At 40.6% G+C, this 16,762-nt stretch overlaps 1 protein-coding gene across 1 annotated transcript; it reads left to right on the top strand.

Moving 5' to 3' along the window:
- The first annotated feature begins 4,182 nt into the window (after positions 1-4,182).
- dclre1b (DNA cross-link repair 1B) lies at positions 4,183-6,721 on the top strand. Its single transcript, XM_030785217.1, has 4 exons — positions 4,183-4,374; positions 4,503-4,668; positions 4,900-5,082; positions 5,535-6,721. The coding sequence occupies exons 1-4, from the start codon at positions 4,183-4,185 to the stop codon at positions 6,719-6,721; spliced, it is 1,728 nt and encodes a 575-aa protein (XP_030641077.1).
- Positions 6,722-16,762: the final 10,041 nt, after the last annotated feature.

Raw genomic sequence — 16,762 nt, 5'->3', positions numbered from 1 at the left:
ACACTGCTCAAATCCTGCTGGGTATCAAACTGAAGAGTGTCATTGGTTAATACCAAATGTGACATAGTCACACAGTAAGTCATTGTGTGCGCTAAGCTGAATGTAGTACACTCTAGTAGACAGCGACTGCAGTGTTACTTTAGTAAGTGAGGCTGTTTTGATCATCTCTTGACTGATAACTGTTCAGCGTCAACATAAACAGCGGATATTTTGCCATCATTATTTTGCAAATCCACCTCTTACATGAGTCACCAAAGATGTTTACTAGGTGATGAAATTCATTACAAAAGTGTGATGTCGCAATGCATCATCCTAACATACCTAACCATGATAGATTTTTTTTTTTTTAATTGGACTTGTTCAGTGACTATTAACTGCTTAAATATGAAAAAAAAACCTCTCATATTAAAATGCTGTCAGTGTTGCTTTTTTTAAAGACTCATCTCAGATTCTTAAGTACTTGTTTGGACCCTTAACAGGGAGGGAAGCACTGCAGAGCTGCAGGATAAGGACAAAGCAGTGTCACTGCTGACTCATTAGTTTTCTAATCTCTCAATTGAATTCCTCTCTCTTGCTCGATTACATGGCATGTTCCTGCCAATAAAAATGAAATCACAGGCAGCTGAAGGTATCAGCCTTTCATCCAAGTCAAGGAGTGCCAGGGATTCTCTAGCCGTTCACTGATGAATACGCATGGGATGAAAACCTCGGACGAAATAAAAAAAAAAAGATGCACTCCTATATTTCCACATTGGTTTTACTGGTATCACTGCGAAACGTCTAAGAGGGTGATTTTTCTCAAGCCTGGATTAGAATTTTAAATTAGCACTTCAAGTGACAGAACTAGTGAATTTGGTATAAATGTTGTTATACTGTACTAGTGGCCTACTACATGTTCCATTCCACCCCACAAGGTTCCACTGCTTTGACTCTCATCTTCAGGTGGGGGGGAATAACTGACAGTTTATGAAGAACTGAAGGTCTTTCGTAGGAGAATGCAAATTGGCTTTCTTGTAATGCACATGTCTGAAAGACATTTCGTGACCACAACGTGTGCTAATTATGGCAGACACTCTCTTGGACCCTTACTGAAACAACAACAGCGAATTCATATTTTCTTAGCAAATCTGGAGAATTGCCCCAAATTTCAACATTATGCCTTCAAGTAATGTGACACACATATACAGTAGGCGCTGGTTTGTATCAGCTGAACCCTGACCACCAAACCTAGTTCAAGAACAAGTTAACTATTTATGTAATTTATTTGTACATACATTACGAAAGAAGTAAACATGGAATAAACGTTTGCTGTTTTATTCCCAAACAACTGTCATGTCCACTTGGGCTTGGCCCAGTTATGGTCAGAATCACTGAAGATCCTATATCTATGTAACTTGATACTATGTAAGCTATTGTCATTACATACTAGAGTTTATAATTGTCAGATGGCAGCTGTGGAGTCACAATCATTTGTATATCTGTATTGAATTAAATGGGAACAATGGGCTAGTCTGTTCTATGTTCTAGTCTGTTATGTTTCAGAACTTCTCTCTTTACATTTATTTGAAAAGTGAAAATTATAAGACTGATAAAACAGGATTTGAATTTAATGATGTTACATGTCTGTGACTGACAGAATCAGCTCAGTGTGTGGGATCTTTTTATAGAGTCAACCTCTTGTATTAGCCTGCTATGATGTGGTCTTGTTCATACTTGTTTGTAAAGATGCTCACCAACACAGACAGCTGTGTGACAGCACAAAGTCATTGACTCTCTGTAAACTTGTGAATGGCTCCCACTCACAAACAAGACAGTAGCATCCTAACAATCATATACACAATGCTATGGATATTTTTCTCATTATATACCAAATCTTTGTACCTGTAAGTCAAAGTTTAGCGTACTACACCGCCATATATAGTATATGTGCAACTGTTATGGAAGTCATGATAGGTTCATCTTTTTACAGTTGCTACCTACTCATCTTATAGATTTTTCCCCGCTGCTAATTGTCTATTATTGTCAGCGAATCACTGAGTGTCAATGTAGCTCTTGCATCTTCCAGAGGTTTTTCATAGACTCCATGCTGAGGGAAATCATTTTAATTCACAGAGGTCTAAAAGGGAATACGAGAATAAGTGATGGAATAATGCATGACAGTACATACTCATACACACCTTTTCTTGCTTTTCTATTTATTCGATACGGAAACGTAGCTTTGATGTACTAGAAATTTTGGCAAGGCATTAAGAGCAAAGTCCTCACTTCTTGTATGTGAAAGCAAAAGCATAAGCATATGTGCCTCAGGTCAAAGGCAGTAAAACAGTAACAAAGGAAAAACTCAAGCTCTTATCAGAAACGTGAATTTTATCTAATGTAGATGCCCTCTTCCCCCCAGTAGAAATTTAGACATAACCATAGATGTAGGCAGAAGTGAAAAAAATTGTCTTGAACTTCTTTATTTCAGTAAAAGTTTTATTGAAAGTAAAAGTGTTTTGCAAAAAGTGTGCTTGCTTACCTATTTGTAATGCTCTTTCAAATACTTCCAGGTGCATTCCAACATTAAAATTAAAATGTATGTAAGGTTAAACATTCACACATAGTGTACATGTGGGAACACCAGCCACTGTCAAATGGAATTCAAAAATGCCACAAAAACAATTTTGATTTCTTTCGCCACTCCTCACCTATGTAGGTGCCTGACCATCAGTGACCAGCCAGACTGGACAGGGTACTTCTGGCTGGATTCGTTTTGCGTAGTTGATATTATAACTGTGAATCTCGGCTGCAGGATGCACCTCTTCAGTGACACTGCATTCTTGGGGTGCATGACGTTTGGGACCCCAAATGTTTATGTTATGGTGTTGCCAAAAAAAAAAACAAAGAACAGTCCTCTTCACCATTTTGTGTCCTGCTTCATGGAGTTCTGACAGCATCTAGTGGTTACAATGCTGTCATTGCAGGCTGTATTCACCCAGCAGCAATGGCTGTATCACAAAATATTATTTGATCATATTATTTAATAAGACTGCTCAAAACAAATAGCTCTATCCAAAGCTATACCCATACATTTGTCAGTTATGTATCTATGTGTTGACATCTGAAGTCCCCAGTGTACCTATATGTATTTCTATTACTACAAAGCAATGACAATTATGAAAAACAGAAGCTCATGTTGAAGTAGGATAATGGATTTGTGCAGTTTTCAGGTTGTGTAATGGAATATGAGCAAGCCTGTGTGATGTACACAGTTACTGATCACAGCCCACGTATCCGCCTAAGGCAAGAACACAAAGGTTAAAAATAGTCCTGCTACGCAAAAATGTAACCTATTTATTTTCCTTCTTACCCACAGATGTACGCCACCTTTTATATGTGTTCATTTGTGGTTTGGTTCAGAGACCAATTAATGAACAGTTACCACCGAGCCCAAACATAAAGTAGTGAAAGAGGGCAGTACACTAGCAAATAATCGTCATGACCAATGTAGCACAAAACCACGCCTGAACACTGGCGAGCATCCAGCGTATGTTAACGTGTTATGTGACGTCATCAAAACAGACTGAACTCATAGGGGGCGTGCAGTGCCGCGGGAACAGCTTACGAGTGGACTGCGTATATTTTGCAGATTTGGCTGCGACATGCAATGCAACCGTAAAATGATCATTTGCATGTTTTCGAAAAATATGGATAGCACCAATTATTATACAGCAGACTTGCGGCAGCGGTATAATAGACCAGCAGCAAGAATAGTTTGCTAGTGTAGCAAGATGCTAAATTAGCCTCGTGTACTATTCAATGTCTAAGTATTCATGTCACTAAAATATAATTAGCTTAATTACCAAGGTTAGTGCAACCTCCATGGCCACTTAATTTAATAGAACTGTTGCACGTGGGCCAAGTAAAATGAAGAGCTGCAGAATCCACATTACCTCTGCTAGCATATCCCATTGTCGTTTTGTTAGCTAGTCAGTTCTTAGCTGCTGTGTTGTTCTTGCAAAGATTAGCTAGGTTGTTTCGGTAAACAGTACATAGTTTATTTTGCGAATAGCTGAACTCCTTTCCGCCTTGGTTAGTCGACAAAGTGTGTAATTCCCGTTCTTATGTAGTCCGACAATAGCTAAAAAGCAGCAGTGTAACTTACGTTTCATAATTTAATCTACGCGGGACAAAGTTTATAAAATGAATGGAAAAGTAATACCTTACACCCCTCTAGCAGTTGATTTCTGGCAGGTGCGGAAATGCAGTCATGTACGTCTGTTTTTCCTGTCACACATGCATAGTGACCACACTGTGGGCTTGACATCCACTTGGAGTAATCGTCCTATCTACTGCTCACCAGTCACTGCAAAACTTCTGAAATTCAAGCTGCAGGTGAATTACTCTCTGTAGACTTACAACTGTTAAATAGATGGATGTTAAGCGTGCTCCAATTGTAAGCTCTGTCTTGGTGTGCAGATGAGGTGGGTGATTTAGTTCTTGTGCCCTTCCATGATCCATAGGTTAAAGAGAAATGGATCCATTCTCTGGAAGTTGGGGAGGCACACCTTCTACCATTGGATGACATTGGGAAAGAGAGGTTAACTGTCACGCTCATTGATGCAAATCATTGTCCTGGCGCTGTAATGTTTCTCTTTGAGGGCTACTTTGGCACCATTCTCTACACTGGTAGGTCCATTAATGATGTCAAAACTTTTCCAACATTTGGAAGGGATTTCAAGACACTTGCACACAAATCATGTTTGACTGATTATATTCTTGAAGCTAAAACGGCATATTTTGTATATATTAGATGTTATTTTCTGCACTTCAGTAATATTCTGGCTGTTGCAATGTAGCGCAGCTATAGTCACAACCGTTTTGTAAGGCATTCAGACTCAGTTATCAAACTTCCATCAGGGGACTTCCGGTACACTCCATCAATGCTTCGAGAGCCATGTTTAAGAAACAACACTACAGTTGATGTACTGTATCTGGACAACACTAACTGCGACCCCACCCGCACACTGCCTCCACGTCAGCGGGCCACCCAGCAGATCAAAGAGATTATCCGTGCTCATCCAGGTCACACCATTGTCATTGGTGAGTCCCAAGTTATCCCTCTTTTTCTCTTCATTTTTTAATACATATAAACGTTTCATATACCACATCATTTAAGCATGTAGTAAGATGCAATTCGGAGTACACTCGTAAAACACTGACCGCTGTTAAGTTCTTATTCCAGCAGTCATATAGCATCATAGGGCCTTGGGTGATAAATGTGGTTTTTAACTCTATAGTTACCTATAATTCACTGACAAGCATTTCATATACACAAGAATGTGGTAATTTTATACACAAACATACAATGTAATTAATATATTTAATGGTTTATATTAGTCCCTTGTAATGATTTGAGTGCATGAATAAATGATATTGCTGTGTTACGCTCTTAAATTAATTCTGAATAATTTGTAGAGGTTTATAATGAATTAATTGGGAGGACTTTCAAAGTTGAGAGAGAATTTTATGGTGTTGTCCATGTATGTATGCAGGTTTGTATTCTTTGGGAAAGGAGTCTCTGTTGGTGCAGCTGGCTATGGAGTTTAAGACTTGGGTGGAGGTGAGCGTCGAGCGTCTGGCGACGCTTCGAGTCCTGGAGCTCCCCGACGTGTTCACGACCGAGCCAGGCGCTGGCCGCATCCGTGCAGTGGACCAAGCCGAGATCCGTGCTGCCAACCTGTTGGCGTGGAACCAGGAACAGCCAACTATCGCCATCCTGCCCACCAGCCGGCCTGTGGTCTCTTGCCACCCCAACGTCCATGTAGTGCCATACTCCGATCACTCCTCCTATCAGGAGCTGGAAGACTTTGTCTCAGCCCTTCGGCCCCTTTCCCTTGTACCCCTCGTGGGCACCTGCATGCCCTACTTCTCGGCCTTACTGGGACGCCACAAGAAGCGCCATGATATGGTGGTCCCAGAGTCTGTCCAGCACTACATGATGAACACGCCCCACGAACAAGCTCTCCCCTCTGGTCTCACTAGCTCCTTGTATCGCCCCTTACGCCCAGCGCCTAGAGGTGTGGTATTCGAGTCTCCTAAACAGAAACCCAGGTGCCCCAGAGAGGACCAGGGTGGCCGAGGGGATGCAGAACAAAACCATCCATTGCAAGTGGACTCTGACACAGACGAGTCCTATTCGGACTGCATCGTGCTGGACTTGAGCGCGGGGCTGACTTGGGAGGACATCCCGGAGGACGTCATCACGGTCGACAGCTTTCCACTCAGCCAGCTGAATGACGACGAGGATGCGGGATCATCCGACCTTGATGCCATGGGAAAAGAGTTTGGTCTTTTGGCCAGTGACTGTGTTACAGCTCTCTCTCCCAAGAAGATGTCCAGGGAGAACAGCCCACAAAAGGGAAATGTAAATCCCAGAATGAGATGCTCCTCCTTGGAAAGCATCAGTCTCCACGACAACCCTTGTATGACGGCCGGTGCGGCCATCACACCCTCTGAAACATGTTCGGAGTCCTTCCATCGTGCCGAGTCGTATGATCTGGTGAAGACCGAACAGCGGTTCCTTGAGAGCATGATCTTTCCAGACGAGGAGATCATAGGGCAGTTTGTGACCCTACATAACCTTTGTGAGAAGTACCGTCTCTGTCCATTGAATGACCCCAAACCCGATGGCGATCCGATTGATGCTGCCATTAAGAGGTTGAAAAGGGGAGCAATGTGAAAACATATCAACCACTATTTTCAATACATCAACAATATATCGTGCATCTATCCGAGTTGTTTGCCTTTACATAGAACTGCTTATCAAAGTGGCACCAAGACTTTTCAAAGCCTTCATTAATATATTATTGTGTTCTAATATGAATTATCTGCGACTTGTTGTGTAAGACCCACTGTCATTGAGTGTTGTGCCAAATATGAAAGACGTGAATTGCCTGTACTTCATTGATATTTCATGTTTTTGAACAAATTCTGTCAAGGAGCCTTTACAGATTTTGCTTTGAACAGAATTGTTTGACACCAAAACACATGCAAAGCAGTCTCACATCAGTGTTGTTGCCTTTGCCATTGTTCTAGCCTTTCTGTACTGTAACTAACATTTTGTAGTATTGTGAGGTATTAAAAACCGACTCTATGGTTGTTGTTGAAGCACCTTCTGTTACTAATAATATATCTGGTGACAGACCAGTATAATATGTGATAAAGTAGCCTGTAGCACTTTTCCACACCAGAGTTCAGTGTGATCATCACAAACAAGACGAAAGCACAACACTTGTATTTCATCTTCGTCTTGTGCAGATGACACCTGCAGTCCGGTGCCAAATTTGTCTTTAAGAGTGATATTTGTAAACACGAAGACTGTTTTGACTTTAAGAAAGAGCAGCTTAATAAAAAGATGTCTAAAGTGACCATTATTGTTTTGATTTTGCATCATTAACAGTTCGCAAACATACAGTGATTAGAAACCTTGCTGATTTGTTTTGTTTGTTTTTCTGCCATAACTGTTAGTGTCTCCCAGTGCTCTCTGTAATAATCGAATGATCTGGAGGCAAGTTATAGTTCTGGTCTGTTTTGGTAGTAATATGTCATTCAGTTGTTATTCAGTATTCAGTGCTTAATCACTTTGTATCATCTTATTTTCATATTTAGCACTAGGTTCAAACTGATTTAAGATAATCTTTTATTTGTCCCACAACAGGGAAATCTACAGTGTCACAGCAGCGTAAGGGATAGCGCAATAGCAAGGAGACCAGTAAAGAAGCAGGGTATAATAAAATTAAGAATAAATAAGTAACAAGGCAGCAAGATAGAATAAATAGTAAATAACTAAAACAGAGAGTGCACAGTAGTAAACAATAATACAGAAGTATTGCACATGATTGCGTTGACAGTTTTGATGCTTGTGGTTTACTGGGAGCAGTGTTGGTTGTAAAGCCTGGTTGTAAAGTCTGACAGCAGCAGGAGGAAAGGACCCGCGATATCTCTCCTTCACACACCGCGGGCGAAGTCTGTCACTGAAGGAACTGCCTGGTACAGTCAGTGTGTCCTGCATGGAGTGGGACATGTTCTCTATCAGGGAAGATAGCTTAGCCATCATTCTCCTTTCTCCCACCACCTCCAGTGGGTCAAGTGGGCATCCCAGGACAGAGCTGGCCCTCTTAACCAGTCTGTTCAGTCTCGTCCTGTCAGCAGTCAAGATGCTTCTGCCTCAGCAGTCCGCTCCATAGAATATGGCTGATGCTACCACTGAGTCAAAAAAGACTTGTCAGGAGTGCCCCCTGCACTCCTAAAGACCTGAGTCTCCTCAGCAGGTAGAGTCTGCTCTGTCCTCTCCTATAAAGTGCATTTGTTTTGTCAGTCCAGTCTATTATTCAGGTGAACACCCAGGTACTTGCAAGATCTCACCATTTCTATGTCTGTTCCTTGGATGTTCATTGGTGCAGGAGGAGTGTGTTTGCACCTGGTTTTCCCTGCATTGGTCCGGAGGCGGTTCCACTGGCACCGGTCCACAAAGCTCTGGGTCAGTTCTCTGTATTCCCCATCTTCCCCATCTGTGATTACATTGGAAGTAATGTATTTAAATTTCTTATATGATTTATTAAGCTTTCTTCCAACCAAGGACGTGTGAGTTTAAATCACTCACAGGAATCTTTTAATTTTTTTTTTCTTTTTCTTTCCACCTGATCCAACCTTGTGGATAAGTTGACAGACCTTCCCGTCCACTTCAGTGATAAACCCACATGCGTCACAGATAATGAGCGAAGCCAATGCAATCAACGCTCAGCTAAGTCATGCACAGAAAATCATCTTTCTTTTGTAAATGAAAACAAATGACAAGATTTTGAATGCCGCATGTTACCTTAATTCACTTGGGCTGTGGTTTTTGCTGAAAAATAATATGATTAATGTTTCGAGATGTTCATATTCAGTTGCTTAGAGAGAGACAATAGTGACTAATAGCATGGTGATTATGCAAATTGGCATATTGCTTTGACTTATAAAACCAGAACAATAATGCTCACACATACTTTATTAATAAATGTAAGCTATGTTCAAGATTTCACCAAAAGATGGCAGTAGTTACTTAACCTGGAAATCTTTATATTACTACTGTCAGTCGGTAGAGTTAAGATCGGACTTGCATGAAAATGGAGTCCACATAAATGTTTTTTACTGGTATTCTACTTAAGACCGAATGTATTGTATACTTATACATGAATATCTCATCACTGTACAACACAAAAGTGTTACTGGTGTGCTTATCTTTCCTTTCAGTTGTCTTATTGGTTCAATAGTAATTTATCTTGGAGATAAGAACTACTACTGCTGCGTATTTCAAGAACAAAATTAATAAACTACGACTAGAGTAAGTTTAGAATAGAGTGTAGATCTTCAATTCACTTGTTATATTACTTTTATTGGTAGTAAATGTAACTGCAACATTTTGTATTCTGTTTTTTTTTTTGTGAACCGTTTGATATTGTACTCTTATGACTCATTTTAGCCATGTTTATTTAATGGTAACAGTATTACCATTAAATAAACAGTCTCATATTTTAAATTCAATGAATTTTTAACTGTCTCACAGATGACTGTATGAAATGCCTTTAGTTGCCCCAAGGTTCAACCAAGACATTGACCTCCAACCACTCATGAAACGAAAAGACATTGTTTGTGGGAAGAAAACATCAGCACTGAAAACTTCATTACAATATTGAAAGTTACGGCTCCATTGTTAACTATGTTTCTTATTGTCATTTTAACACAGTGATTACAGTAAAACAAACCCAATAACAAACTTAATGTGTAAAACTGATAAAGTTCTGCTGTTGGCTAATGTTACTGTTTTAACACTTTTCTTTCTTTCTTTCTTTCTTTCTTTCTTTCTTTCTTTCTTTCTTTCTTTCTTTCTTTCTTTCTTTCTTTCTTTCTTTCTCTCTTTCAGTTTGAGTGTTTTTGTGTGTCTAGTGCCTCCTTTTTTCCATCAGGGATGGGGAGGTGTCCGCATGAACAAATAAACAAGCCTCACTGAACGCTGCTAATGTCTGCTATACCGCTGGCAAACGGCTTGGTGCTCAAAACAAGCAATCAACAACTGACTCACTGAGACTAGGACAATGATGTGGATTTTAGTTGAGAAGAAGCTGCACCACACTTGGAATAGCACAGCGGAAAATTCTTGTGCTCACCTGTTTGACATAGACAGCTTGGATGTACCCAGCTGCAATATGCCATTATGAGTTGGCCTAATATCTAATGGCATACTCAAGCATTATAGTGTGCATTAAATTTACAATGTAGATCTACAGTACAGCTACTCAGTTATGTAGAGAAAATCAAACGCAAGTACATGTACACTTCATTACCTTGATTGAGCCGATATTCATTCTAATAGGTTTGGTCAGGTAATCCATTACTTTTATCTAAGCACAGAATCAGTGTGACTAGTTAAGGCTAACACAGGTTATTTGGCCAGTTCTGTGTGCTTACGCAGTTCTGTTTGTTTATGCTGCTTGCTAGGAATCGAAATCGATATAATTCACCTTGTGATGTGCTGAAAGAACAGTTTTTGGAGATCAAAGTACCACACGGCCAAAATTTGAGACAACAGAATCCCTAGAAGGAGCGATAAGAGGAATAAAATGTGAGCAGGGGTTCCCGGGAGGTGGATGTACTCAAAGCTACCCATCTCTCGCTCAGCCCCAGCATGGCATCCGAACGGACGAAATGGATTGTCTGCACATCCCATTACCTCACGGTAGGCTCCAGGAGCAGGGGAGACGGGCGAAGGCCAAGCTTATGGGCCACAGGCGACAACACATTGGGGGAAGGAACCCTCATTGAGATTCAGTTAACCCACCCTGGAGGGAAGTCTGACATTTGCTGGGCATGGCATGCGGAGATTGAATGATCTCTTTTCCTTTCCTGTTTGACACACTGGCTGTGTGACTGAAGGGTTGGGCTTAATTACAATCTGCTGCTAATGGATAAACGTTAGTTGGCAGTCAGTCATGCTATGAGAAATCAACATCACAGAATAAACTCTCTTGGTGTCTTGCTTATCTCTTATATGTTTGTTCAGCCGGTAGTTTATACTTTAGCCTAAACCTTTGGCTACACACGAAACGTTTGAGATCATAGTCAGATCGGCAAGTAAAAGAGTGATCACAAAATCCCCAATACTTGAAATTATTCACCATAAAACTGTACATTTTGACAGGAATAGGGGCCTCCAGGGACCTCACTACCCAGGCTGCTCTCTGTTCCTGCGTACCGTGCCAAGTCTGAGAATAGCAGTTTTTCTGCCACTTTCATGTCCCCTGATGTTTGGTGTGGTACATACAGAGCTCCAACCACATCATTAAGACCAGAGACGTGCACCAGAACACCAGACAGCTCCAACCTCTTTCTCAAAATACCGGGAAAAAAAAAGCAAAGCTAACTGAATATCAGCACACAGAATATAAAGCCCAGTTCTGGCAGCATGCTTGACGTATAAATTAAATATGGAGTGGTCCCTCTCCTGGCTTTGCGAAGCCTTTGATGTTCAGTGGACAGGGGGCTACTCACAGACACAGCCAAGGGGTCTTAATTAGGAAAGAGAAAGAAAGGGGAGGGGTTGTTCGCTCCATTATCTGTGTTTCTGGATATGACGTCTACTAAATAAAGCTTTTCTGAATGGCCGCTATGAGAATTAAGGCATAGGGCTGGAGAGACAGGGGCTCTGGGGCTCTGCTTCAAACAGCCAAAAGAAATACTTGATATGTTTTATATATTGTTTCAGAGGTGGCCGGAAGTATGTCACTTCACTCCTCAATTTATCATCTGCCAGTTGCGCTACGTAATTTAATGAGCTCAATATAAGAGGGTTCAGAGCTATAAACATAAGGAATTACAATCTGTGAGATCCACAAGATAATTCTGAACATTAAAAGTTAATGTTTTACAATAAAGGTCAAAGCCACAGAGTTAAGGCATTATATAAACTGATCACAGAACAGTGGGAAATCTCACAGAATGTTGCTGGAATGATGTTTTCAGCACCGCTGGATTCCGTGTTTTTGCAGACTTTAAAGGTCGTTTTCTCACAAGGCTTACGACAGCAACATAAGATATTCATGAAACCACAAAAATACCCCCTTTACTGACCCGACGAGACACGGCTCAGTTGCCACTGTTGCTCTCTCCGTTCAAACAAATAAAAAGAAAAAGTACACATTTGAAAAACAATAACGCATTTCAATTTGAATTTTTTTCTTCTTATAAAAAAAAAAAACTGTTTCAAATTGCTACGTGAAAAAAAAAAAAAATCGATTCTCGGCTCTGGAACACCCTAGCTGTGTGATGAAGTCAGGGCCAGAGTTGGTCTTTGGGAACCGGGGGACAGGCTGAGTGAGTCAGCTGAAGAATACAGAGGCTGCTGCCTAAGAGAGGGGATGGAGAATGTGAGAGAAAAGCTGGAATTGATCAGAGTCTCTGTTTTCAGCTTCCTGCACTGCACTGTACCATGCTGCGCTGTTTAATAAGACAAAGCAGAGACACAGAGAGAAAAACCGCAGGTGCTGCAGCTAAGTAATTAAACGCACAGAGAGGTGGCAGTAATTTGGCTGATCTAAGTTACTGTGCTGTCTGTTCACCCAGATCTGCTCCACCATGATAGTGTTTGCCTCTGGTTGTGCTGTTATAAGGACTTTGCAAAGAATAAGGAAGAAGAAGTGCTGATGTTTTGGGTTTGTATGGTTGAGGGTGCTCGAGGTTGCGATGTTGAGTTGGTCTGTCTTATAAAGACCTCCAGACCGAGTGCCAGTGAAAAGCTATTATGACTCATAGTTGCTGCAGTTCACTACTTCAGAGGCTCTTATCTGACAAGTGTACACAGGCATGCACACACTGTTACTGTGCTTGCTGTTGAATATCTGAATTTTACTGTTGCGTCATGATCTCTTAGTTGTCCTTTCTCTCTCTCTCTCTCTCTCTCTCTCTCTCTCTCTCTCTCTCGCTCTCTCTCTCTCCCTCTAATTCCATTCTCGTCTTGCAAACTGCAAATGAAATATAAATGAATATTGCAAATGAGATGTCCCTGTGAAAGATTACCATTCTGATTGCATCTAATAAGTAACACATAATACATTCGCCCTGTTATTAACATAACCAAACAAACAAACATCACGTACACAACGCATTCCTCCCTCCTAACCACCTCTTTGACAGATAATAGATGAAGCACCTCTCTCTCTCTCTCTCTCTCTCTCTCTCTCTCTCTCTCTTTCTCTCACACATGCACATGGTGCAAATCCACCATTGTAACTGCATTTTTCTGTAGGTTTTCGGCGTGTACACATTTCTTTTCTAGGGAAAGGCAATTAAAATCCACCTAATTTGAAATTCTGTTTCGCTTTCTAATTTTCAGTCATTTGATCGTCCAATATCATCCCGTCTCTGTGTCAGCAACACAATCCATATTCATGCAGTAAAAAATCTCTAATTTATCCCTGTCATTTCCAATTACAAGAGAGGTTTGTTTACAGGAAAATGCCTTATTACTGGAAACTAAACCAGTTTTTTCCTCCTCAGAGCAAATAATCAACAGAGTCTATTCCACCTGACACAGATAAAAACCTCCTAACAAGTTGGCTCATGTTTGTTTACACCCATCTGCAATTTTCACTACATCACCATTCCGATAAGTAATTAAACTCACACTTCAAATGAAATTCACAGCTGCATTTGTTACTGAGGTTACAATATCAAAATGAAAAATGGCAACATATCCTGAGTCTGTCTTTTGGCAGTTGTAGGGTGTTCTAGACAGACCATAGTTTTGTCTAGATAGATGTGTCATGCTTGGCTCTTAAATCTAGAAATCCAGTTACTATCATTCCCTGAGCATCTTGGTGGCAGCAATGGGAAGATCAGACTGAACCCTCACAGAGAACCACTGAAAATCACCTGCACTGCACAAACACTAGAGAGCATAAGCAATGAGGGGAAGACATGTGAGTAGTTCTGAGACTGAACCATTCTAAATCACGAAGCGCGCCCCCTCCCTAGAAAAAAAAAATCATTATATACAGCTGTCATGCAGTCAAGCTTTGGTTTATCACATTGTCATAGACAGTTAGTGGTTCTGGCAACATATGGCAACATATGTCCAAGCAGGCAGCATACAGCAGGGTTTATTGTAGCATGTCAGTTAGGAGATGTTTGTATGTTTGTTTTTGCCTTGTTTTCTTCCTTTGTCAAGACCAATGTCCTATGAGCGTAAACCGAACAGATTGAACTGTTGGCAGGAAACAAAGTTATAACGCACCCACAGCCCTGACGGGGGTTTTGTGTTCTTTCATGTCCTTTTTGGTTCACCAGAGTAAATATGGAAGCTTTGTATTGATATTGGTTACTGTACCTTCTCTGTTCAGAATTATTCCTGAGTCATCTTCAGTGGTATTTGCTGGGTAAACGTCTGTGGATGCCCTTGTTTTCTTTTTATTTATATAAAAGAACGTAGGGAAAACTAATTAATAAACGTTCATTCTGTTTATGTCATTGTAGTCAGTCAATGAACCAAAAGTGCCCTTCAAAATTGCAGAGCTGTAATTTTCTAAATAAATAAATTAATAAATAATGGACTCATAACGTGGAGGGATTATGAAATGTCACAAGAAAGATGTTTAATTTTTGGCTTTTAGCCTGGTGCCTCTGAACATTGCACATTCAAAAAAAATCTCTGGTACTTTTTGATAAAATTAGGGGAAACAGGGAGAGGAAATTCTATAGCAGCAAATGTGAATTATGCAGGTTCGCAGATAAATACTCGTGCCCGGCTTATCCTTTCAATTATTTTTAGGTTCAGAACTGCCCTAAATTTCACTCTACCATTTTTTTTCAAATGTCCTCCTCCACTCTCAGTCCCTTATTCTCTTTTGAGTGCACTACTCTCCACGGCTGTAGTTTTTTGCCTTTTTTTTTTTCTCATCGAAGCACAGGGCACGAAAGGCAGAAACCGAGAGCAGCATTCGTTTTTTTGTGTGCACTTCGGGAACAAACACTTAAGAGAGTGATATTCTGTATGGATTCTGTCCTCAAATAGTTTTAGCCAAAAGGCAAGCAGGCACTATCACGGCCAAAGATGGAAATAGTCGTATTTGAACAATGGCCAGACGGTACATTGGTTGAAAGCGTGCAGGACCGTCCATTACGTCGCCCTTCTCAAATCCATTCATTACGGATGTGACTTGAGGAAAAGAGGGCTCCTCACAAGATGCCATTTTTCTAACCCCCCCCCCCCCCCCCCCCCCCCCCCCATTCTGAAAGTGTGTCACGAGCACAACGGTGTACCTGCAGAGCATATCTGTTAAGAACACTGGAAACTTGTTTGGCCCAATTTTTTTTGGTTTTTTGGTTTGAGTAAGTATGTCTGTGGTCATAACAAAGCAGACGAGACTTGGGAATTTTTTTTTTTTTTTTTTTTTTCTTATCTTGCCAAGCTGAGAGAAAGATGCAAATCATTTCTTTTGATGATTCTTCTTTTGAGTTGTCATTGGAGGAAAAATAATCTAGGCCAGTGTTTGAAAATGTTGGAAATGCTACATTATCTCTCTCTCTCTCTCTCTCTCTCTCTCTCTCTCGCTCTCTCTCTCAAAAAAAGGGGGGGGGGAGAAAAAGATTGTATTGCATGGTTTCTTAATAGTGATGGCATGTGGCCATGTTTCCCACAATGACAAGTGACATTAAAGAGTTCTTATACAGAACAGCTGGAGAAAAATTCAAGACACTTGGGTGACAATTTGGGAAATCCAAAGGGCACTCATTGTCAAAAAGAGAAAGATAATCTGTTTCTTTTATGCCACCTTTATTCTGAAGTGTTTGACAAATCGCCTGTCATCAAAGCTCTATTCACTGCCTTAGTGTTTGCCATACGAATGGTTGGGCTTTGGGCAGTGGAAGAGACAGTTGGGCAGTTTCACACTCATTTACAACCACAGTGTTGGTTATCTTTCCCTCATGTGGGTCAGCTGATGTGTCAGTAGAGGATCTCATTAAGGGCTTGAAGCCTGACTAGTGAAAAGATCTTCTCTTTCCCTGAAAGCTCAAGAGACCTCACTGGACAGAAAAGGCTACAGTGGCGGAGCACATCATGCACAAAGCCTTTTTCTCCTGTTGACTGTAGAAAAATGCTCTCGTTAAGCAGAGTTAGTCATAATTATTTTCTAAAGTGGCTGTGTCTATCACAGAAATTCTTGCTGAAGAGGGGTCTTCCCAAGGGGTCGTTACTAACTGTTCCACGGAGGATATTATGGGTTTCAGACGTAAGCAATGAGTATGTACTTTAATAAGATTGCATGACAAATTAGTCTTTCAAATCCTTCTCTGAGAAAATAAGGCAAACATTAGACACTGCAATCAAATTGCCAACCACTTGCATGCAAAGTTAAAGATTAATCTTAGATTTGTGTTATCTTAATGTCCAATTGTGAAAACACAAAAAAAGATATAAGCCACTGAGAAAAAGAAAACAGTTAGGATTTATTAGTAAGTGTGAACATCTAGAGGTACAGTGAAATGCAGAAAAGGCTAGGCAGTCTTACTGCTTGAATAGGTACCTGTGCTTACTATAGTGTTTTATAATAGATGTTCAGACACGGGATGGGATGAAATGAAATGACGTTTAGAGAAAATGGATCAACAACATAATGGAACCATTACGTTACAGCCATTTATTGGAACAAATCATTCACTGCCATCTCATTGCATAGGGAAATAC

Source organism: Chanos chanos, chromosome 9 (genome assembly GCF_902362185.1).
Source record: "Chanos chanos chromosome 9, fChaCha1.1, whole genome shotgun sequence".
Lineage (NCBI taxonomy): Eukaryota > Metazoa > Chordata > Actinopteri > Gonorynchiformes > Chanidae > Chanos > Chanos chanos.
The sequence above is the reverse complement of the archived record's forward strand: the minus strand, read 5'-3'. Positions and strand labels throughout refer to the sequence as shown.